We start from the raw sequence: 22759 nt of genomic DNA, 5'->3' as shown, positions 1-22759 counted from the left end.
TGTGGATTTCAAGGAGACTTTTTATGCAAGTCCCAGCGCACACATGCCAGCTCCGAGCTGCAGGCGTGGTGGCTGTGTTGCACCTCAGTGACGCCTGCTCAGAGTCTCCCATTCCTGCTGGCAGGGCACCAGGCTGTCGTACCCAGAGCTAGACTGCACCAATGCCCTGGGTGCCCACCACAGAGGGCTTCTGCCATGAGTGTACCAAAATAAACCTTTCAAGGGCAGGAGCAGTGGTAGTTTCAAAGATGCGTTATGGGAGTTATGCAAATGTCCTTTCAGTGATGCCAGGCAAGAAAATCAAAGAAACTTAGTGACTCACAAGATTTTCATTGTTGGTTTGCAAGCCAGTCAGCTGCTTTGTAAAATACAGGCAATACTGGCTGGTGAGATTATATCGCCTTCTGTTTATCTCATGCAAAGCCCTGCACCCTAAAAAAAAAAAAAAAAAAAAAAAGTTTGTTTTTCAAACCACATAAGCTGGGACTGTTCAGGGCCCAGGTATCAGACTTCAGATGGGAACAGACTGCAAAGAAGATGTGTCAGAGACACAAATTGCTTGCAAGGTGGCTGGACATTAGGAAAAACTGCTTCCCCTGGAGGATTATCCAGCCCTGGGATGGCATCCTTGGATTCACACTTGCCTCCTAACAGGACTTCCAACTTGTGGTCCCAGACCTGGCTGCTAATTGGTCTGTGTGGATGCCAGGTCTGCTGGGCTGTGTGTGCATGGCTACTTCAGCTCAGCAAGCACGCTGGAGAAGGCAGGGTGCAGGACAAGGTGATGTCAGTATCTGCAGCACCTTCACTCCCTCCTCTAAAACTCCAGAAAGTGGCCAATTGCATTTACTAGGAAAACAAAACAAAGCAGCCCGCCCGGCACCTGAAAACATTTTTTTTTTTTTCCGGTTAGGAACAAACAAAAAGGACAAAGAAGACTGCAGAGCTGCCCTTTCCCCACCAACAGAACAATATGTTTTTTGTCCCTGGCTGAATATTTTATTGTTTGCCACTTTTCCTCTGAGTTTGCTGTGTTCAGCCGCTGACACAAATGAAGGGTGAGAATGATGCTAGGCTGGAGTTCAGGGTATTGATGGGGATGAAACAGATTTCATTTGTGCTTGGTAGGTCTCTGTAGTCCCTCTAAGAAGTCCTGAAGAGCAGCTGGACTGTGATGGATGGGTCTGGAAGCACTCAAAGACCTTCACCAGTTTTGGAATGTGGTGGTTCTTTTTGGTTTGAACTCTTCTTTTCCACAGAATTTGGCCAGGTTCAGGTCATAAACACAGGTTGTTGCTCTGGATTACCAACGTGCAGATGCCTGGGAAGCTGTTGTTGGGGAGTTCAGAAACAGGCAGCCTGCAGCAAAGACCTGGCATTTTGCACCAGTACTTACACTGGAGATGGTGTAGTGCAATGGGAGGCTGGGAACCTTAAATTCACTACCAGCATATTTGGAGGCTTGGTGTGATCGCCTTGTGTGGGGAAGATGCTCCTCATCCTACAGAGCAATAGGACTGTGCCAAAAATTTGTTCTGTACTTGGCATGAGATCCAAATCCCACCCATGTCACTGTGTGACGACTTCTTCCCATTCCTGAAAACAAGATGCTGCTGCTGACACTTCCCCATGAAGGAGAAAGGGATCCAAAAGCTGGTGGTGCTCAGCTGTGCGGGGGCGAGGGCTGTGCTGGCCCCTGTGATGCTCTTCACTTGCTTCTGCTGGAGTGCTGGGCACCCTTATTTTAAAGCTCAGTCCCTCTGTATATCCCTAGCTATAAGCATGTGGTGAGAGGGCTCACATACCCTCCAAAGCTGCGTACTGGTTCTCGCAGGGGCTGGGATTAAGTTCTCAGTCTTTTGTATGTCCTTGCTTCATTTATGCATCTGTGCTCCCTGAAGCCTTGCAGCAGCGATGCAGGGTTACCTCCAGCACTGTCATCTGCAGGGGCGGCTCCCGTTTGGCCCCGCTCCTTCCTGAACACAGAGTTTTCTGGGTCTGTTTTTGGTTTGGTGAAAACTTTGGTTTTTTCAGAAGCCTTGGATAGTTCTGTCTAAAACCCTCTGACAAGAATGAGTTTTGGAAACAGCTTTTGTTCTAATTCTAGCATTAGGCTGCCTGTTTCCATCTGACTCCTGCAAGCTGTAGTGTTTCCCTGGATAAGCTTTATAAAAAAGCCTTCGCTCCAAGAGCGTGCCAGGCTGTCTCACCTACATAAGTCTGCACAGCGTCACCTTGACTCTGCTGCCGCAGAAGGATGTCTGCACCAGGCAGCAGAGCAGCACTCACAGCAAACTGGGACTGGGATGTTTCCTGACTTTTTTCTTTTTTTTTTTTTTTAAAAAAAGATGTAGGGAAGACGAACAGGACAGAGTCAGGGGTGCTTTCAACAGAACTGAATTCAAGGCAAGAAGCAAGACCTGCTGATTTTTCTATGGCAGCGCCATGCAGATGTCCAGTTTGGGATGCAGCCAGTCTGGACCACCAGTTTGCCCAGCACTACAAGTGGAATTACTCCACTTGGAAGAGCAGGACACTCTTTATACAACATGTCCTGGTGGCTGTGAAAGCTGGGTGTTGAGCAAGAAGCTGCGCAGGGTGCCCTTTGCTGCATGTGCCATTTGCTCGCAGCCTGATGCGTAGGGTTTTGCTAGCTTTGCAAAATCTTCATGGGTGAAAACCCCCCGTTTCCCTCTCTGCGACATTTGGAGTGTGAGATGGGTTGAATTGTGGGAAAAAGGGCCAAGCAGCAGGGAGGTGATGTCAGGAGGAGTCTGGGGTGATATGAGACAAGTTCAGGTGTGTAGAGTGGTGTGATGGGTTATAAGGTAGTATTGGGGGTGGGAAGGGTTGTGAGGTGTGCAAAAGGGCTGCAAGGTGGGAACTGGGCTGCGTGAAGGGCTGTAAGGTGGTGCTCAGGGGCTAGGGGTAAGGCAGTGATTGAGGGTGTGAGACAATGCAGGGGCAAACAGCATGCAAAGGATGTGCAGAGCATCAGCAGGGCTGTAGGGTGATGCGTGATCCAGGGACCAAGAGTTTGCCTGAGAGAGCCAGCCCAGCCAGTCCCCAGAACTCCCTCCAGACCACCAACCAACTTGGGGACAGGGCCTGGGCTGACCTGGGATTGCAGGGAAAGGGGAGCACAGCCTTGCAAAAACACAAGGCCTGGGGCAATGAGGTGGATGCCTCTTTTTAAGACATGACTGTGAGTAACATGCTTCCATTTCAGTGTCTGTGTCATGTGGGAGCTGAGATTCGAGGCATCATGCTGAAACTGGATTGAAAGGAGCTGGGATTTTCTGTGCTAGCTTCTTCTGCAGCCTGGAGGGCTCTGGGACTGGTGCCTGTCTCTGACTGTCACAATGGCTATGACACCCTTATTTCCATCTCTGTCTCTTCCCAGCACCACTAAAGTGGGGTACACAGCTGCTCTTCAGGTGCTTGCTGATGCCCAGCTTTGTTGCAGGGTCAGGGAATGGGGCAATTGGTGCCCCATGGCACCCTCTCAGCCGTGCTCTCGCCCTGCCCAAGTCTCCTGGGCTGAGGATGGAGCCGAGAGTGAATGACACAGGGTCGATGCTCGCATTTGCAGCCCCACCGAAGTAGCCCTTGGTGGTCCCACCAGGGCCACCTGCAGAGCACTAGTCCCAGATGGCGACTTCAGACTGAGGAGAGCGGCTCGTTCGCAGCTAGCGTATCCTCGACAGGTTCATCTATCATCTCCTGAGCTCTGCCAGCTTATTAGCAGCTGTTGTCCTGTCCCCAGAGGACGGAGAGGGAGGGAAACAAATGGACCGAACTACAGATGGCTGGCAGAGTCCTCCTCTTACTCACTGTTTCTGAGACAAGCCTGCTGCTCCGGGAGCAGGAGATGCATGAGAGAGTGGGGCTGGTGGGCTGGGAAAAACAGGCAAGATGCAGGGTGGGGGGATCAGTGGAAGTCCCGTGGTATTGACCTCAGAAGGCTGGGGTGATAATTGGGGACCCATCTATGCGACAGAGGGCTGGAGATGTGCTCTGCCAAGCACAGGTTTAGTGTTGGTTCTTGTAGGCTCTGCTTGTGACACTGGGACCAGCCAGGTGTCTGGGTTGCAAGCCCAGTGTAGGTGTGCAAGTCTTGAGCTGGGCTGCAGGTGAAGGTCTGCTGCTGTCCCACGTGCACTGCAAAACCACACTGTGAGATGAAACTGCCAGGACAGGCAGCCTTGGCTGGGTTTTGCAGGCGGAATGGCACTGGGGACAGAAGGACACCAGTAGCAGGACTTCTGGTGGTCCACAAAGAGGCAGGACCTGAGATCCTCAGACACAGAGCAAGGACATCAATTGCATAAAATAATAATAAAAAAGAAAACCCCACCTTCTACAGGGCTCCTGGGAGGGAACTTCTGGCAGGTGGCAGTGGCTGGTTGCAGTGAAGACAGCAGGACAACAGTTCTGTACCTCCCTGCTGGGTGGCTTCAGATTTTGGTGGCTTCAGATTTTGGTGGCTTCAGTGTGTGCTACAACCATGGATGTGGAGCCCTGTAGATTTTGGACCTGGTGTGCTTAACTGAATTTTTCTCACTGGCCACTTCCCTGATGGTTTGCTCCTACCAGAGCTAACCTGGGAGGTCCTGATCGTCCACATGCCATTGGCCTGGCATGAGAGAGCTCAATCCAGAGCAGGACATGCCTGTCATCCTGTACTGTGGGGATTTCATATCTTGTGCAGGTTCCAAGCTGATGCCCTGTCTCCCGTGCCTGCGAAAGGCTTTGCACATGTGTCCTGCTTCCATCTAAAGCAAGCACTGAGACACATGGAGGTGCATGACCCCATCCAGAGCAGTGCCTGCCCCAGCCCCAGTTGCTCTCCAGGCCTCCTCATGTGCTTGTGCTGTCCAGGTGCTGGGAGGTGGCTCTCAACAGCTCTGCCCTGGTGCACAAATTCACCTGTAATTTGTCATTTAGGATAATTTTCCCCCTGAGTGCATCTAAAATAATTGTAAATCATTGCTACAGGTAATTAACAGGTTTTTTTTACTGCATTAAATGCTAAGTGATTACAATTGCTTGGTGTAAATCTGCTGTGTTTCATGTTCCCATCCTTCCTGCTGGCCTGTCTCTCCATACCTGATACAGCACTGATTTCTCTGCCCTTAATTAAATATTGGTGGGGGGAACCACTCCAGCACTTCTTGAATAGAGTCCCTGGTTGCTGGTTCCTGCGTGGGTAGAGATGACAGTGGTTTGCAGGTACAATGGCGGGGTTCACATAACAAGTTGAAGGTGGCAAATCCTGGCATGCACACTGGCTAGCACAGTCTGTGGGGCTGTCTCGTTGCTCGGTTCCCATCTGGTAGGCTGTGCTCATGCCATGTCTTCATGCTTACCCACACAGAGGAACTGGGACCTTTTCTTTCTTAGAGATTTGGTTTGTTTTGTTTCCCCAGCTGGCTACGCCCCCAAATTTGTCCCCACCTAAGAACAGGGTGTAACAGCACTCGTCTCAGTCTTACACCCAAAACCAAGGGGTTCCAGACCAGAGGGTGTTGCAGCATCAGGCAGAGGGCATTCAGTAAAGGCTCTCTTGGTGTGTGGCATCACGAGGACCAGTCAGCACCAGAGCTTGGCAAATGTCCTGGGCTGTCCTTGGTGTGGTTGGCTGGGGACAGCAAACCTCCTCTCCCAGCTCTGCTTCCCCTGTTTTCTCTCCTCTTCTGATGTCCTTGAAGAGATGAAAGGTGCCTAGAGCTGGGGAGCAAAGCCAGCCCCGAGCTGCTGCCATTTCCTCGTGAATCATATCTGTCTTCCCTTGCATCCCCAAGTCTGGGCATTTCTGCTCCTTGCTCTGATGCTATTTGGGGACTGGAGGAGCAGGGATTTGGGAACAAACTCTGGACCTTCTGGCCTTTGCTTTTTCCAGCCTGCTATGCCAAGCTGTGATACTAACCTGTGATACCAACATCTCTGGCATGCGCAGCACATGTACATCCTGCTGGTGGTATTTCTGCCCTGTCTTTAAAGTAGCATTCAGTGCAAAACTGCCAGAGAAGCTGGTGACAGAGTCTGAAGAGGGACCAGCAAGTCACTAGAGATGTGAGTGGCTGCAGCACAGCCTTCGGCTGCCATTGCTGGAAGTAGCTCGGCTATAAAGAGGCCGTTGTATTACTGTGCAGGGTGTGATACATGAAATATGTTGGTAGCGATCAGTCCAGGGAGATCTGTGGCAAGGAAAGGAGTGTTATTAATAAGAAAACAAATCAGCACCTAGAAGCAGAACAAACAGCCAGCACGGAGGGACCCAGACCACCAGGGATGCTGGATTGCAAACAAAACCCTTCTACATGCTTGGAAGCAAAAATTGAGGCAGTATGCAGAGGTGGCCAGTGGGGGTAAAGACGGGAAAATGAAGGTATTACTGCCTCAGTAGGGAAAAACAGAAATGAGTCAGAGCCAGGATTAATGCTTGAATCGCTGGAACTGGTCCTAGAAGTACTTGATGAATACAGGGACCCAGACAGAGCCTGTTTTGCTTACTTGGAATCGAATTCTGCAAGAGAGGACAGATCCTTCCACCCCCAGACAGATACCTGACATGCCACATGTCACTCTTGAGCTAATCGATTTTCCTAACGAGAGACGAGTTGTTTGTTTGTGTGACAAATGATTCACCCAAGGGGCTGCTGGGAGAGGTGGGGGTAGGATGGAGCAGACCGATCCCAGCCCCAGCGTGGGATGAGCGTGTGCTTCTGCCACACAGTCCCCAGCACCAGGAGGAGGCAGAGCAACTGAAGGCAGGTCGTGTTGTCAGAAAAACACTCAGACTGGCTCATTTGGCCTTGCTGTGCCTCCACAGAGAGCAGGCAGTGTGCATGGACTGACAGTTTGCTGCAACGTGAAACAAGAAAGGGTGTTTTCCCTTGTTTTGTCGCTTCATATAGCAGCACACCAGGGGCTTGCAGAGGGACATGCACCATGTCCCTGGTGCAGAGCTTTTAATTCTTGAAACTGCCCACATGGATGCTCTTGGGCACCTCAGCACACCCAGCGTGAGTAGTGTGGCAATCACTGTGAAGTGAGGACTGTGCCATAAATTTGCCCCATAAATGATGGTTCTTAGAATAGTTTACAAGGTGATTTCCAGTGCTGCCTGGTTTGATCTTCACAGAGCTTCCCACCCTGAGGCCAGGCGGTGGCCCAGAGGGGTGACTGCAGTGGGAAGAGCTCTGGGCAGCAGGCATGGGTGCAAGGAGAGCACCTTGAGCTTTGCAGGCAGCTCGTGAAAAGCAGAGGCACCCAAGTCTGCTTATGAAACAGTGGGGAACGGGTACCAGGATGGCAGTAAGTACAGCCTGGGTAGAGAGACAAAAGCAGTTTTCACAGAGCCTGGTTTCCAGCTGAACAGCTGGAGGGGGGACTCACCCAGACTTTGGGGAGAGAAGGGCTGGTTTCCCATGCACTGGGATGGAGGGAAGAATGGGGTCCAGCTTTGTGCTGGTGGGATTCGCCAAGCCATGGGCTGCCTCCCTCTGACCTCTGCCTGTTCCCTCCTCTGCAGCCTGCCAGCTGGGATTTTACAAGTCGGCCCCAGGGGACCAGCTGTGTGCAAAGTGTCCCTTGCACAGCCATTCAGAGAGCCGGGCGGCCCGCGTGTGCCGCTGCGACAGCAGCTTCTACAGGGCAGTGCAGGACCCTCCCTCGGCCGCCTGCACACGTGAGTACCCCGACCACCCAGGCACCCGTCTGCGTGGCAGCAGGGCAGGTGCCACATCCTCAGACACAGCAGACGCTCCTGGGCTGAGGCCATCATGCACTCTTGCCTCTGTGCCTGCTGACCAAGGCGCCATAGCAGCCTTTCAACCCTGGGTCTCCCTTTGGCACGTGAGCTGAGACCCCTTTAGCTGCACTCCCTCACTGTCCTCTGTCTCATCCTCATCCTGCTGCTCTCCAAATATCCCTGGCCAGTGTCTGCTCCCCTCCCAGGGCTCTCTCCTGCAACGGAGCAGGGTGAGATCATGGCTCTGCCAGCAAGCTCGCCTGCTCACGCACCAGCCAGTGTGTCAGCCACTTTGCCGGCTGCCTTCCTTTGCAGAAATGCCCAGGGTGGTCAGACCCCAGGAGGCCATGGGGCAGTGCAAGTGCTGCTGCACTCTCCCTTGCTGTGGGTGGATGGTGGCACCAGGCTTGTTATATGGTTTCCACTCAGCTCTCTGCAATAGGCTGTTTTGAGGGGCCCAGTGCTATTACAAGGGGACAAGAGCATCCCAAGAGGAGTCTTCCTCTCTGCATTTGGTCCAGGAGGGCAGAAAGGCTGCTAGCTGAAGCCAGGGTGAAAGACAGGTCAGCAACATCTGACTTGTGTTTCCCTAGGACATATCCACTCAAGACTGTTAATCTCCCCAAGAAATAAAAGGTTATCCTTCCCTTTAGATGAGCAGGTCCTGCTCTCCACCCTCCAGCCCACCGACACCTTGGCTCTTCCCCCAAAATCTTCCCCCATCCCCATCTCTCCCTGCTTCCCCCAGAACAAACATCAGTTCTTCCCTGCCTGGCACCTGGCATCCTGAATCCAGAGTACCTTACCTCCATGGCATTTCACCTCAAAACTTGTCTGTGTCTTCGCTGTCTTCTGTTTGGAGCATTTCCTGCTCTGGGCAGCTCTGTCTTCCCTGTAGCATCATTTGTATGCGCAGGTACGTGCTGCCCAAGGTGCACCTCTCCATTGGTCCCATGCTCTGCCAGCCCCAACACGCTGCAGTATCCCTGGCTCTGCCTGAACCTCTGATTCTTTTCCAGGGCCCCCCTCTGCTCCTGTGAACCTGATCTCCAGTGTAAATGGCACTTCGGTGACCCTGGAGTGGGGCCCACCCCTGGACAAGGGGGGACGTGCTGACATCGTGTACAACGTGGTCTGCAGGCGCTGCGTGGGGGACGCTGGCCAGTGCGAGGCCTGCGGCAGTGGGATCCGCTTCATGCCCCAGCAGATGAGCCTGGTGCAGGGAGCGCTGACGGTGACCAACCTCCTGGCCCACACCAACTACTCCTTTTGGGTGGAGGCCGTCAACGGCGTGTCTGACCTCAGCCTGGAGTCCAGGAGAGCTGCAGTTGCCAACATCACGACAAACCAGGCAGGTAGGAGGAGCAGACACCCCCCTCCAGGCTTTGCCTCTGTGCGTGATGCTGATGTTGGTCCAATGTTGCTCCAGCAGTATCTGCAGGAGCCAGAACCTGCCCTAGCAGCCAAGGGCTGGTTTGGTGATGGGCATGGAATTCCCAGGAGATGTGACCCCTATCCTCTCTGCTGCTGTTCACGGAGCCGGGGCGGACTGCAGACAAGCTGCTGCCCAAGGCACCTCTTACCCTTCTCTGGTTCATGGTATCCTTTTTCATCCTCCTTTCCCTCCACTTCAGCCTGCAGCCGCTGGTGGAGGCTCCTTTTCTGCAGGAGACAGGGGGCATGGAGAACACTTGTTTATTGACAGGAACACTAAGTGGAGCATGAATCTTTCAGGCTGTTCCTCCAGCCTTCTGTCCCTTCCCAAAGGACCAAGCAGCAGTTCATGCTCTGCTCTTAGCTCAGACCATTGCCAGGCCTTGGCAGGTGACAGCAACATTTGCTGGGAAAAGTCTCTCTCATGCATGTCTCATCTTTGCAAATCTCTTGTTGTGAAATGCTCTTTCCCCAGGAAATACTCCTGAGCAAGCTCTAGCCCAGGTGGGCCGGGACCTTGCTCCAGGGTCACCTGGGCATCTCCCCAGAGCAGAGCCCAGCTAAGCCCCTTTCCATGGAGCACGCTGCGGGCAGAGGGGACAGGGCAGGGACTGACCCTTCTTGTTAATCCTCCCAGTTGGAAATGAGCCCACGGGAACTTCCCGTGATGCTGAGCCCCTTCTGCTCTCATGGCAGTGGTGCCAGCAGGAGAAACCCGGGGAGCCTCATTGAGTTAGCTCATGGCTGGCAAGAGAACAAGGCCCTTTTGTTACTAATGCCTGGCCGTAGCACTTGTTAAGCCCTCCGCCAAGCCCATGTGGAAACAGCTCAGTCCTGCTGACTTATTCCTGCATGATCCCTCCAAGTGGTGACGAGCAGCATCAGCCTGATGCCTTGGAGGGGGAATGCTCTCAGGAAGTGCTGAATATTCCCATTTCAACCTCTCTGCTGGAAAGTGGATGCTAAGCAGGTGCTGTGAAACCAGCAGGGTTGTGAATTTGGTCGTAATTTGAAGTTTAGCTGTGCCTGCACGGTGCTCCAGCTGCTGCACACCACAGAGCATCCTTGCCCACCAGGAGGGGCTGAGGGACCCCTGCCACACTGCATGGGGTAGCTTGCCCATGCTGGGTGTTGGTCAGTCGTGTCCCCCCAGGCCCAGGCAGCTGAGCAAGGCAGGAGCGGGTGCAGCAGAGATGCCCTGGGGCTGTTTGGAGAGATGGTGTTGCACGTGCCCGTGGGGTTTAGCTGATTCCCACCATCCCACCCTGTCCCAGCTCCCCAGGGTCCTTTGTCCCAACAGGGATTTCTGCTTCTCAGAGGAGCCAGCTCTAAGATGAACTGAGCTATAACTGCTGCCTTTCAGTCTCTGGGTGCCCCCCTGCTGCTGCAGCCCCTGCAGCCTCTTTTGGTCTCTGTGCTGCTCCAGCGACACCCCTGCACTGCAGCCACAGCAGGCAGCAGCTCCATCTTCCCCAGAGACACCACATCCCATTTTTCATTTGGCAGTTAGGGTCATAAGGAGTGCCTGACCCCAATGGCTTTGCCTGGCCATCGCAACACCCCACCATGCTCTCTGGGGTCCTTCCAGAGGGAAAAGAGGCCAGTGAGTTGGCTCCTCTGGCTGTGGCAGCTGCAATTTGGACACAACAGGTACAAGGACCGATTCACAGGCTCCCAACCCAGGCCCAGGCAGATGACAAGTATCTCAGGGCAGGAGAGCACTCCCAGGGCACCTTTAGACTGATGCTCAGTCCCTGATCACTCCTCTGGGCATTTATCAACTCCCTTTTCCCTCTTCCCCTGCCCCTCTCCCCCTTCCCCAGGTCGGGCAGGAGGGGTCAGGGTCCTGCTTCGGATCTCCATGACCTCCGGCCCCGCAGCCCCTTCTCCTTTCTGGCTCCAGATCACAGCAAAGCACCAGTTTCCCCTCCTGCCTGTGTTGGGACAGTGCCCTCCGCTTTCGTCTCCTTGGAGCCTGCTCACTCCATGGGAAAGCGATTGAGGCAACTGAAGCGAACAAAAGCCTGTTTGCAAGCCTCTTCACAGCACTCATCTCCACATGGCTTTAATTAAAACAGAAACATGGTTTAAACCAGGGGTCCTGCATGGGGCTCCAGTTCCACCCTTCCCTGCTGCTGCCCTCACCCATGCAGGACCCCCACCAGCAGGCACCTAACACCCTGCCGTCTGCATCCCCAGCCCCGTCCCAGGTGGTGGTGGTCCGCCAGGAGAGCACGGGCCAGAACAGCGTCACCTTGCTGTGGCAAGAGCCAGACCAGCCCAACGGCATCATCCTGGAGTACGAGATCAAGTACTATGAGAAGGTAACGCTGAGCTTGCTGACACAAACCAGTCCCAGCTTCGTGGATTTAGACAGGGGCATGGCTCAGTTTAAATCCTGCTGGTGCGCTTGCTGCTATCAGCCAGCCTTGCACAAAGGACTATTTTGGAAGACTTTGTGGTTGCTGTGCTGATGCAGCAAGGTTTTTGGTGTTGCTTTTCCCCAGGACAAGGAAATGCAGAGCTATTCGACTCTGAAATCCAAGGGCACCACTGCCACCATCTCTGGGCTCAAGCCTGCAACTCGCTACATTTTCCAGGTTCGGGCTCGCACCTCTGCTGGCTGCGGGAGGTTCAGTCAGACTGTGGAGGTGGAAACAGGGAAGCCAGGTGAGTGTGTGCAGCTGGGGGATCTGGGAAGTGTGGGGCAGGGAGCATGGGGGAGGGCGATGCCCTTGTCCATGGTGATTGTGCCTCTACCATGCAGGGAGAGAAGCTGGAGGCACATGTCCTGGGGTTTCAGCCTGCAGGGCTTGCTTGAGGTTGCCCTCCTGAGACGTGTTTATACATTAGAAAGAAGAGGGAGGAAGGACGTAGCAGTTAGGGAAGACCTGGTGAGGTCCTGAGGCTCCAGACTCCTCTCTGCACTGGTTTGCTGTATCCCTATGGCTTTCTCAGATCTGTGCTTGTTTTCCCCATGTGTAAATGGTCCCTGTACACTAGGAGAGCCCCAAACACGGGGCTGGATGGGGAACGGTGCTTTTTCTTTGAAGAACATGACCCCGGTGGGGTAGGTGAGTTTCTGAGCACAGCAGAGTGCTCCTCACTCCAGCTTGCCTCCTTCCTGCCCTGCTTCTTCCAGTGTCTCTCCGGTACGACACGATGACGATTGTATGGATCTGCCTGACACTCATCACTGGCCTTGTCGCGCTGCTGGTGGTCCTAATCTGCAAGAAGAGGTAAGCGTTTTCTGGACGTCAGTGCCGCCTGTCACCAAGCAGGGCAGGAGGGATGAGGGAACTTGGGCACAACTTTTCTCCTCTCAGTTTGCCCAGAGCATTCATAGGTCAGGGGTTAATAAGCAACCAAGAGACTTCGTTTAGAAGTCACTATGCTCCCACCTTCCCTGAGGCAGAGCCAATCTCCAGACGTTCCTCTCATGCCAGCAGGCTGAATAGCAATAGCAATAGCGATAGCCATAGCAATAGCAACAGCCATAGCAATACCAATGCCAGTACCACTACCAGTACGAGGGCTGATTGGATGGGCTAGGATGTAGATCAGGAGTGGAAAGAGCTCTTCTCCATCAGAAAGGTCCAAGAGGGACTGTGTGCTGCTGCATCTCAGCATGGCCGAGCCAGGCACGTGGAGCACATGTGCCGCTGCCCAGAGGAGACAAAAGGGCTGCAGCTTTTAGCGCTGCCAAGCCTTGGAGAGCACCTGGGAAGTACCTTGCTCCAGGCCAAAATGTCAGTCCGGCAAGACGCAGCGATGCAGCTGGTGGAGGGCCAAGTGTTAGCTCCAGCTCCTCTTGGGCTGCCTACAGCCCTGGCATGCACTGCCTTCCCCCTTGCCTTTGGGCCACTTGTTGGAGCGAGGGACAGGAGCACCTCTTCTGACCCTTGTGTCCCCATGGCAGGCACTGCGGGTACAGCAAGGCTTTCCAGGACTCTGACGAGGAGAAGATGCATTATCAGAATGGGCAAGGTAGGACCCTCCCTGCTGTTGCCCCTGGGATGTAAAGGACCTCAGCCCTGTGGATGCGCAGGGACCTGGACCATTAGGCTCTACCACTGCTGTGGTTTCCAGGGGGAAGGGTTTTGGCCACTGCCTGCTTCTGGGGATGTGTCTAGGAGAGCTGAGTGGGGGCTCTGACCCCAGGGGCATCCTGGTAATGGGGTTGAAGGGCTGCACAGTGTGAGACGTGACTGCAGCACATTCATCCCAGACAACAACAGGCCAGAAGAGTGGAAAATTCATCACAGGGGAGAGGTAGGGGTGGGGAGGTGATGGAGGGGGACAATCACATGGAGGAGACCTGAGCAGCCAGGTCTTGGACTGCTCTGAGGATGCTGGTTTGGACACTGGCCTTGGGTTTCCTTGGGGCTGTAACATCTGTGGCTCCTCAGCATGTCAACCCAAGAAGTCCTGCCCCTGCTAATCCTCTGGGGCTGCTGGGGGCTCCTGCTTCTCAGCAGGGCTGCCTGAAAGAGCTTATCTCCTCTCTTCCCTTTGAAACCTGGCAGTGAAGTTCCCTGAATCAAAGTTCTATGTGGACCCTCACACGTATGAGGACCCTTGCCAAGCCGTGCATGAGTTCACCCGTGAAATCGAGGCCTCCCGGATCAAGATTGAGAAGGTCATTGGATCCGGTGAGTCCCTGCGCATGAAATAAACTCTTTGGAGGCAGCCTAGCACAGAGGGTTGCTATTCAGCTGGTGTGGCACTGATGGCTCAGGCTGACACAGCAGATGGCTCAGCCTGTCCCGCGTGCTCCAATGTGGCCACCCTGCTTTCAAACCTCAGAGCAAGCATCTGGGGTGACAAGATGCAAATGAAATTGCAAGCAAAATGTTAAATTTTCAGAACAAAAGGGCTTTTTGCTTAGGAACGGGGGCTTGCAGGGAAGCACAAGGCAAAGCCAGAGCTGGAGCTTCACCAGCAGCATCCCAAGGGCTTAAGGAGGCTCACCCTGTGTGCTGAGGGATAGCGCAGAGCCAAGCAGAGCAGCATGAGGAAGCCTGGCTGACAGACATCCCTGCTGCTCTAAGAGACTCCCAAATTTGTTCATTAAAAGCAGTAAAGCAAGTACCACCATAATCACTCTTGGCCCATCGCCTTCAGTAGAAGGCATCAGAGAGAGGTGGTTTCTGATATCTCCGCCCAGTTCCCAGAGGTGGCACTGGACGCTGGAGATGGGCAATCCTTTCTGTGCTTGGAGGCAGCGATGCACAAAAAGCCCAAGAGTCCTGAGGGGCTGGAGCACACTGTGAGCATGCCAGCAGACTGGGTGATCCGTGGTGCTGGTGGGTCGGTGCAAGACGCTGAGGATCTCCCCATGCCCTCACCTTCCCTTGCCTTGCAGGAGAGTCTGGAGAGGTGTGCTACGGCCGCCTGAAGCTGCCAGGGAAGAGGGAGATTCCTGTGGCCATCAAGGCACTGAAAGCAGGCTACACGGAGAAGCAGAGACGGGACTTCCTGAGCGAAGCCAGCATCATGGCACAGTTTGACCACCCCAACGTCATCCACCTGGAGGGGGTGGTGACCAGGAGTATGTGGCTGGCAGGGCTGGACCCTATGGTGGGGCAGAGCTGGGACATATCTCCCTGTGGGCACCCTGGTCAGGGATCACTTTGGGTGCACTCCATCCTTCGGCTGCCCCTGTTGCTCGCTTGTTAGATGTCCATTTACCCAGGGTCCCCTCCATCCCACCCCCTTGCCTTCTCTTACAGGACAAACTTTCCATGAGGCAGTTCCCCACCTCGCCCCGCAGTGTGCCCCAGGTCAGGGTTATTGGTTTAGGAGATGTCCTACCCATTAGCATTTATTTTAAAGGCTGCCTGTATTGAATCATAATTTGAAGTCTTCCTTCAAAAAGGCACATTCTGATGCAAAGTGTTATGCTAATGGAATGCAAATTTCAGCAGGATAACGAAGCTGACCTAGCCACTTCAATAGCACCTGGAGGGAGGGGTAAATGTCGGGGTTATTGCCACATCCCCACCTGTCCTGCACGGTGCAGGGGTGAGACTGCTCTGCGGGGCTGCAGGACATCCACTGGCCTGGATTCATGTCTCTCCCAGTAAAAGCCTGGCACTGGGCTTCCCGGAGGAAGGTGACTTCTCTGTTAAGTTGACCTCCCTTGTCTTCTGCAGGCAAATTGGTAATGATTGTTACTGAATACATGGAGAACGGCTCGCTAGACACCTTCCTCAGGGTAAGGAGCTCTTTTGTATTTTTATTCATTGCACATCCCCCTGGGCTGAGTGACTGGAGAAGAGGCTGGCTTCTGCTCCTCAGCCTCACGGCCACTGCGACCCCTGTGCAAGACCGGTGTGCTCTGGGCTCTCCCCTCTCCAGCAGACACCAGCTCCAGGGCATCATGACTGGCTCCCTGGAGCAGCACTGCAAAGGCAGGGGCACCTGCCTGAGTGGCCAGGCAGAAGTGCTGGTAGGGCAGGAGGTGGGCTGGGGGGACAAGAGAGAGGCACTGGCATTAGAGGGGGTACTAAGCCAAAAATGAAAGGTACTAGGGATTAGTTTAACAAGAGCAGGTGAAAACCATGAATGAACTCTGGGTTGTTTCCTCTCCAGAAACACGATGGGCAGTTCACCATCATCCAGCTGGTGGGCATGCTGCGAGGCATCGGAGCGGGCATGAGGTATCTGTCTGACCTGGGCTATGTGCACCGGGACCTGGCTGCCCGCAACATCTTGGTGAACAGCAACCTGGTCTGCAAAGTGTCTGACTTCGGCCTCTCCCGCATCCTGGAGGATGACCCCGATGCTGCGTACACCACCACGGTGCGTGGCTCCTAGCATTGCAGTCTCATTGATCCTTACTGATGGCGATTGCCCCAGACCACTGACAGATGGAAAAGTTAGACACTCTCAAGTCAAGATAGGCAGGGCAGGAATGGAGACAGTCACCTCACTGCTGACATCTGGACCAAGAGCATGAACCCAAAGAGCTTCTGAGCCTTAATGCATTGTCCTTCATACAGGGACATCCCAGAACTGAAGTGTGCAGTGAACAAAGAGGAGCAGGGTGGGAGAGCAGGGAGCTGGTCCCCAGTCATGGCCCACTGCACAGGGACACTCCCATGTCCCCGTTGGAGTCCTTCCCTAGACTGTGTAGCTCCATCCACTCCTTCAGTTGTCCTAGAGCCATCAGTCAGTAGGTGGGTGTTATGGTACTCTTCAGTAGCGTGGCCACACCCTAGTTTTCCCATGTGACTCTGCCTCAATCAGGGGTATGGAAAGGGTGGAAATTGGCTTTGCAACCTAGATGATTTTGTTTTAATGTAGGACGCTTTTCTCTGTGAAGTCATTTTAAGATTTTTCTGGCCAGCCTTCAAGCTCCGGAGCTTGATGTGCTCCTTCACTGGAGGTCATCAGAGGTGAAATGAAATACACTGAGGGAATGTGCTCTTTTTGCTCTTCTCTGGCCATGAAAGGAATTAGTGTGCTCCCCAGGCACACCTCTGGCTGGGAAAATGTGGTGGATAGACAGCTCCTGATGGAGGCCGGTTTGGAGCTACAGCTGATGAGTCTGAGCATCATTTTTCAGAAGGACCAAGACTAGAGAAGAAGAAAGAGCTTCAGGTTACTTTGGGGTAGCTGATGGCAATGCAGAGCAGGGCTCAAAGTGGTTGCAGCTCTGAGGGACGAGTGCACAGTGGCGCAGCCTGGAGAACATGGCCTTCATGCCCTTGGCTTGGCTTCAGCCAAGTGGAGAAGTGAGCCAGGATGTGCCCTGTGTGTTCAGCTGCTCCCGTTGGTATCTCAAGAAATAACTTGATATTCCAGATCTTTTAATTTTGGGGAAGGTTCCTGCTGCTTGGTTCAAGTACAGCATCTTCTGCATCTTGGCTTTGGGACTCTCAGAGGAAGGGTAAGAAGGGGCCCAAGATCAGCTAGGGCTTCCTGATGGCAGAGCCTCCCACCTCCTTGTCCATGGCCCACAGACACACACATAGCCTGGCCTTCCTCCCACCAAGCCAGTCTCTGAGCTTTCCCCCAGTGCTTTTAATCTTTGTGGACAAGTTTCCAGAGACAATATGTCCGTGACCACACTGGGTCAGGAGGGTGACCTGTATTGACCTACCTGCTCATGTATTGACCTACCTGATGACCCTTTCCAATCCTGCCCACTGTCTCATGTCCCCAGTATGAATGCAAGCAGGGAGGTCATCAGAGGATGGAGCAGCCACTGGGAATGTCACAAGCAGCGGTTTTGAGGCATCTTGGCACAGTGGAACACCCCTGGATAGAGCTGAACCACAAGGATGCAGTGACAAGATCAGGAGCATGAGATGTCTGGTGAGGTCTCAGGCAGGGTATCCTGAAAACGAGGATGCTTTCTTGTTCAGGAACTTGTGATAAGATGGTATCCTGTGTTTCTCCTCTGTTGTCCTCTACCTGCTCAAGAGATTACTTCCCCAAAGGCACTCTCCCAAAGGACACATCATTCTTCTTCAGACCCCATCAAGGACCGCGCCAGAGCAGGCAGGACTCAGTTGGGTGGAGGCAACTCTCCCTAGACAGGGATACCTGAAAGGTGTTCCGAGGCACATCACGCCTGCCCCAGCTGCTCTGGGAAACCCACCCGATGTTCCCTACACCACAACTTTCCTCTTCAGATGGCTGGCAACCACATTTCCAGCTTAAATGTATTCTTAGCCCATATATTGCTGATTTTTGTTAGCATGGTCCTTTAATTCAAGAATTCCTCCTCTTTGGTGTTTGCCTGCCAAAGCAGTAATGGACAGGGAGCACATGCCATCGCTCTCCTTGTCTGCTCAAGCCAGGCTCTCTGCCTGCACCCAGGGTCAGCTCCATGCTTTTGTGCTCTGGTAGTCCTTGGCTCCGCTTCATCACTTTGAATTCCTCTCTCTTGAACACTGAGGGCCAGAATTGTGCATGAAGAAAACCTTGTAAAACAGCACAGCTTTCTCCTTGCTCTGCTGGAAATACCTTGAATTCATCCTTCAGGTACACATCTAGGCTTATCTTGTGCAGACTGCCTCCTCAGTCCTTTTCAGAAGATGTCATCTCAGCATATCTCTTGCCTAATCTGCTGTCCCAGCTGCAGAGAGGTAGGGATGCCTGAACCCTGCATGCTCTGACCCTCCACTGTTGCTCACTTTTTCAGGGGGGAAAGATCCCTATTCGCTGGACGGCTCCGGAGGCCATTGCGTACCGCAAGTTTTCCTCAGCCAGCGATGTGTGGAGCTACGGCATCGTCATGTGGGAGGTGCTGGCCTACGGCGAGCGCCCGTACTGGAACATGACCAACCGGGACGTGAGTGGACACAGGGCAGCATGCTGCAAGCCTGCCTTTCCTCCTGCCCTCACCCAAGCCAGCCTAGCAGGGGGGGCTGGGGAAAAGGAACCCAAAGAGCAGCCCCTGCCTCTCCTCACATCCCCGCAGGGCTGTGCACAGTGTACTTGTCCCCTCAGTGGGGACATCAGTGCGTTGCCCATCATTGCACCACACAGTGTCTCCCTTTGCAGCACCATGGCTCCTGGCTGTGGCTGGTTGTGTGCACTGTGGGTCTCCCCACCCCTGTCTGCTGCTCTGTACAAGCCTTTCTGCTGGCTGGAGAGCTTCAGCACGTGTTGTGCCACCTTTCCCATTCCCTGGAAGGGGTCAGGGCTTCCCTAGGATCACTGCAGCCCCACTGCATTAGCCTGCCAGTCCCTCCTGCACCCGGTGCTGGGCGTCCATCCCTTCCGCTGCCCACATGAGGCTGCTGAGAGCCCCAGGCTCGCACCACCTGGCAGTGGGCTTTGGGCTTGTCAGTTATGTGGAGCCACTCTTACCTCAAGAGTAGCTTAAAAACTGTAGGAAAATGTAGGTTATATGTAGACTACAGCCTGGGAGCAAAATTCCCAAAACGAGGCAATAAAATTAATATTTTGACTCTGCAGAATCACAGGACTCCTTTTTTTTGCCTACAGGGACTATAAACCTATCTTCCTTCTCCCTGCTCTGGGAGTCCTGAGAGTCCGCTCTCTCCCTAGTGTTTTTATTATTTTAGAAAGTGGCTTTGGTGACAACAGGGCATGGATGCAGTGGCTTACACTACCTCCGCTGCACAGTTCCTTCAAGCAGAGTTTCCTCCAGCCTTGCTGAGCAGTGGCAAGCCCTGGTTGTAGAACAACTGAACATGAGTGCAGCTCTCGTGGCTTGTCTGCTGGAGGGAAGCTGCAATATTTTAGGCCTGTTAGACCACTGAATAAATCCGCTGTCATAGCAGTGATTTCTTGTATGTGTATGGTATCCAGCCTGCTTCCAGCTCTCCAGAGACTGCACACAGCTCGCTGGCAATGCACTTGTCATTTAGCATGAATCTTGTGTGCACCCGCCCTGCCTCCCCATCTGAGGGCCCCAGCAGCTCATGCAGCAGGGCTCTTCCCTGTGTGCCGCCGTCTGGGGTGCTGGGAGTTGTGTGGGGGTGCAGCTCCACTTCGGCGTGTGGCTTCCTTCCAGGTCATTAACTCGGTAGAGGAAGGCTACCGCCTGCCTGCCCCCATGGGCTGCCCCACAGCCCTGCACCAGCTCATGCTGGATTGCTGGCAGAAGGACCGCAGCGAGAGGCCACGCTTCTCCCAGATTGTCGGCATCCTGGACAAGCTGATTCGCAACCCTGACAACTTGAAGTGCACAGCCACCGTGAACCGGTAAGGGCTCCCTGAGCCGTCGTGATGAGCAGGGGTTGACAGATGATGCTGGGCAGAGCATGTGGGTTGCAGCAAATAAGGGATATTTCTGTCCATCTCTAGCAGCAGTGGCTTCCCCTGTGGCCATGGACATGCATAGGGCCCATGGGCACAGGTGGCAGTGGGCAGTGGGAAGCATCCTGCCCTTCATTGCCTTGCTCCCACCATGGCATCCCCACGCCAGGGTCTGGTCAAGTTTGTGCAGCAGTGCCCATGCAGCAGTGTGCCTGCCTTTACCAGCCTGCAAGGGCTTTCTTTGTCCTACCCTCACCTGCAGGGTCACAGGCTCTTTGAGGTGGTCCTCACAGCCTGGCTGCCTAGGACCAACACCTCCTGGTCTAACCCCTTCTGTCCTGCTCCCAGGTTCACCCAAACACCCTTTGACAGGGGTCTCCTCGACCTAGCCAGCTGTCTTACAGTGGAGGACTGGCTGGACTCCATCCGGCTGGGGCACTACCGGGACAACTTTGCCATGGCAGGGTACTCCTCCCTGGGCATGGTGATGCGCATGAACGTTGAGTGAGTACCAGAGAACAAACAGCACCCGTGGGGTTGCCCTGCACTAGCCCCAAGCAGTGGCCATCCTGCCATGGCTTGCTCAACCTAGTTGGCCCCTGAGCCAGAGACACACCCCTAAGGAAACAGTGTTTGTCCCATACCAGGTTCACGTTGAGACCTGGGATGATGCCCAAGGCTGTGCTGACCTTTGAGAGGAGGTGTGGGAGTCATACTGAGAGGGTGTGAGTACCGAGTCATCTCTGGTGCTCTATGGTGGCTCTTCAATGTCACCATAAGGTCATAGATAATTCGGGTTGTAAGATGCTTGAGGAGGTCATCTAAACCTCCTGCTCAAAGTAGGGTCAGATATGAGGTTGCTATCTCCTCTCACTTTTGTTTCCCCTGCAAAAAGCATGTCCGGACCAGAGTGTGGCTGGGCCATACCACGCAGCTTCTCTGGGATCACTGAGAAACAAACGGAGCTGGAGGGCACCTCAGAGCTTTTTCAGACCCCAGTGCACTGGACTGCCTCTCTGCAGCTAGGCAGGGAGGCACCATCCAGGGCCTCAGTGTGAGTGGAAGGTCATAGCCAAATGATCAAGGCTGAGTTAAGGAGAGCTGGGGAAGATGTGTCCCACCACTCATCCTCCTCCTCCTGCTGTAACGAGCTTGCTCTGCCACCTGTCTAGGGGTTCTCCGAGATGGCAGGTGTGCCAAGCGGTACCAGAAAGGACTACAACTATACCCACGCCTACCCTGGGCTTACATTCCCCATCCCTTGGTGTTAGCATTAGTGCCAGGGCTGGCAACACTCTCTCCTGCTTCTGAGGAGACTTGTTCCCTGTCAAAAGGCATGGGGCTGCCAGACGGTAGTTCCTGTGACTCGGGAAGGATGTGACAGTGCATGCCTTGGTCGAGGTGGGGCAGGTAGAGAAGGAGCCACTGAAAGGGAAGATGGAGAGACACAGGCAGAGGGCTGTCATGTGCATTGATCGGGGGCTGTACTTGGAGCCTTTGCTGTGGGATTGTGCTGATAGTGATCCTTGTTTCTCATGCACATCGGGGAAGCTTTTGAGTGGGGAAGGCTCATCATCCATCTGTCTTTCTGACAGGGTTATCTGAGAGCATCTCGCTAAAACTGAATCCAATTTCAGAGCATCGATCTTGTCACCTACTAGCCTGTCAGGAGTGATCCCCCTCCTGCTCCTGCTCCTCCTCAGGGCTGTCACAGCAGCCCTGGCAGAAGGACGTGCCCAAGTGAATGGCAGCCTCTCTGTCCCTGGGAGAATGCCCATGGACCTTCAGCAGCAGCAGCCACCTTGTGCTGATGGGCAAGCGGAGAGGAGCCAGGCATGGGGTTCTGGGCTGGTCCATGGGGTGCGCACAGGGGAGGAGCGGTGTCTCTCTGCGGCCCGGCACAGGTCCAGCCTATGGGGTGTCTGACAGTGTCCTTGTTCTCCAGAGACGTTCGGAGTCTGGGCATCACCATGATGGGCCACCAGAAGAAGATCTTAAGCAGCATCCAGGCCATGCGGTCCCAGCTGCTGAACACAAATGGCCCCAGGAGGCACCTCTGATCACCAGCTTTGCAGACCCGCATCGGGCATTCCTTAACACTTACCCTGGCAAAGGGGCAGCAGGGTGGTGAGCAGGAAAAGGGGCACCAGACCAGGACCTGGAGCCCCGCCAGTATTTCTTTGACTTCAGCTTCAGTGGAAACATGGCATTCCAGATACCTCGATGGTCCTGCTGCCTCCTTCCCCCATCTGAAGGGGGGAGCAGCCTTCCAAGCAGGCTAGGGACATGTCATGCCTCTCTCCATCCTCTACTGTGTCCCGGTGGGACTGGGGGTCCCCACACAACTATGCAGGACACATGGTAACCCCTTCACACAGTGGGATGGCCCCAGCTGCACCTGCAGATGGAGGGGTGTCAGATGCAAGAGCAATACCAGGAGCAGTGGGACTGGGCTTGCCGTGGCACACAGCTCCTTTGGATCTGACAACTGGGGAGTTTGTTGGATCTCTGAACTGAGGAGGACCCCAGAGGCTGCTACATGGCAGAGACAACCCTGTGCCCTGGTCCTCCCAGTTCCAGTGTACTCCAGCCTGGACCTCCTGAACTGCACCAGCCCACAGGGGACTTCATGGTCCACCTCCACCAAGCACAGGAAGGCAGGGGACAGAGTACAAGCCAGCAGTGCCAGGAACGGCTGGGCCTGTGTGCAGAGGAGACTTCCCCAGCATGGAGGAGACGCGGCCAGGGTCTACTATCTATCTGGAGCCTCAAGAAGCCCCAGGGTGCCGCAGGAGACTCTCCACCTCTCGAACCCACCAGCACAGCTCC

The 22759-nt window shown here is 54.2% G+C and overlaps 1 protein-coding gene across 1 annotated transcript in view; it reads left to right on the top strand.

Annotated features, from left to right (window-relative positions):
- EPHA8 (EPH receptor A8) overlaps positions 1-22316 on the top strand; it is a 51009-nt gene extending 28693 nt beyond the window's left edge. Inside the window, exons 4-17 of the mRNA XM_087755794.1 lie at positions 7538-7693; positions 8776-9111; positions 11390-11514; positions 11698-11860; positions 12333-12429; positions 13110-13177; positions 13717-13842; positions 14556-14741; positions 15346-15407; positions 15785-15994; positions 18345-18494; positions 19686-19876; positions 20279-20434; positions 21876-22316. Coding sequence (XP_087611920.1) covers positions 7538-7693; positions 8776-9111; positions 11390-11514; positions 11698-11860; positions 12333-12429; positions 13110-13177; positions 13717-13842; positions 14556-14741; positions 15346-15407; positions 15785-15994; positions 18345-18494; positions 19686-19876; positions 20279-20434; positions 21876-21990 — 2141 coding nt within the window. The 3' untranslated portion in view covers positions 21991-22316. The remainder of the gene's footprint in view (positions 1-7537; positions 7694-8775; positions 9112-11389; positions 11515-11697; positions 11861-12332; positions 12430-13109; positions 13178-13716; positions 13843-14555; positions 14742-15345; positions 15408-15784; positions 15995-18344; positions 18495-19685; positions 19877-20278; positions 20435-21875) is intronic.
- The last annotated feature ends 443 nt before the right edge of the window (positions 22317-22759 follow it).

Source organism: Nipponia nippon, unplaced genomic scaffold, assembly GCF_047370975.1.
Source record: "Nipponia nippon isolate SJK-2023a ecotype South Korea unplaced genomic scaffold, ASM4737097v1 scaffold_19, whole genome shotgun sequence".
NCBI lineage: Eukaryota > Metazoa > Chordata > Aves > Pelecaniformes > Threskiornithidae > Nipponia > Nipponia nippon.
Note: the sequence above shows the minus strand (reverse complement) of the source record. Positions and strands in the feature narration are given on the sequence as shown.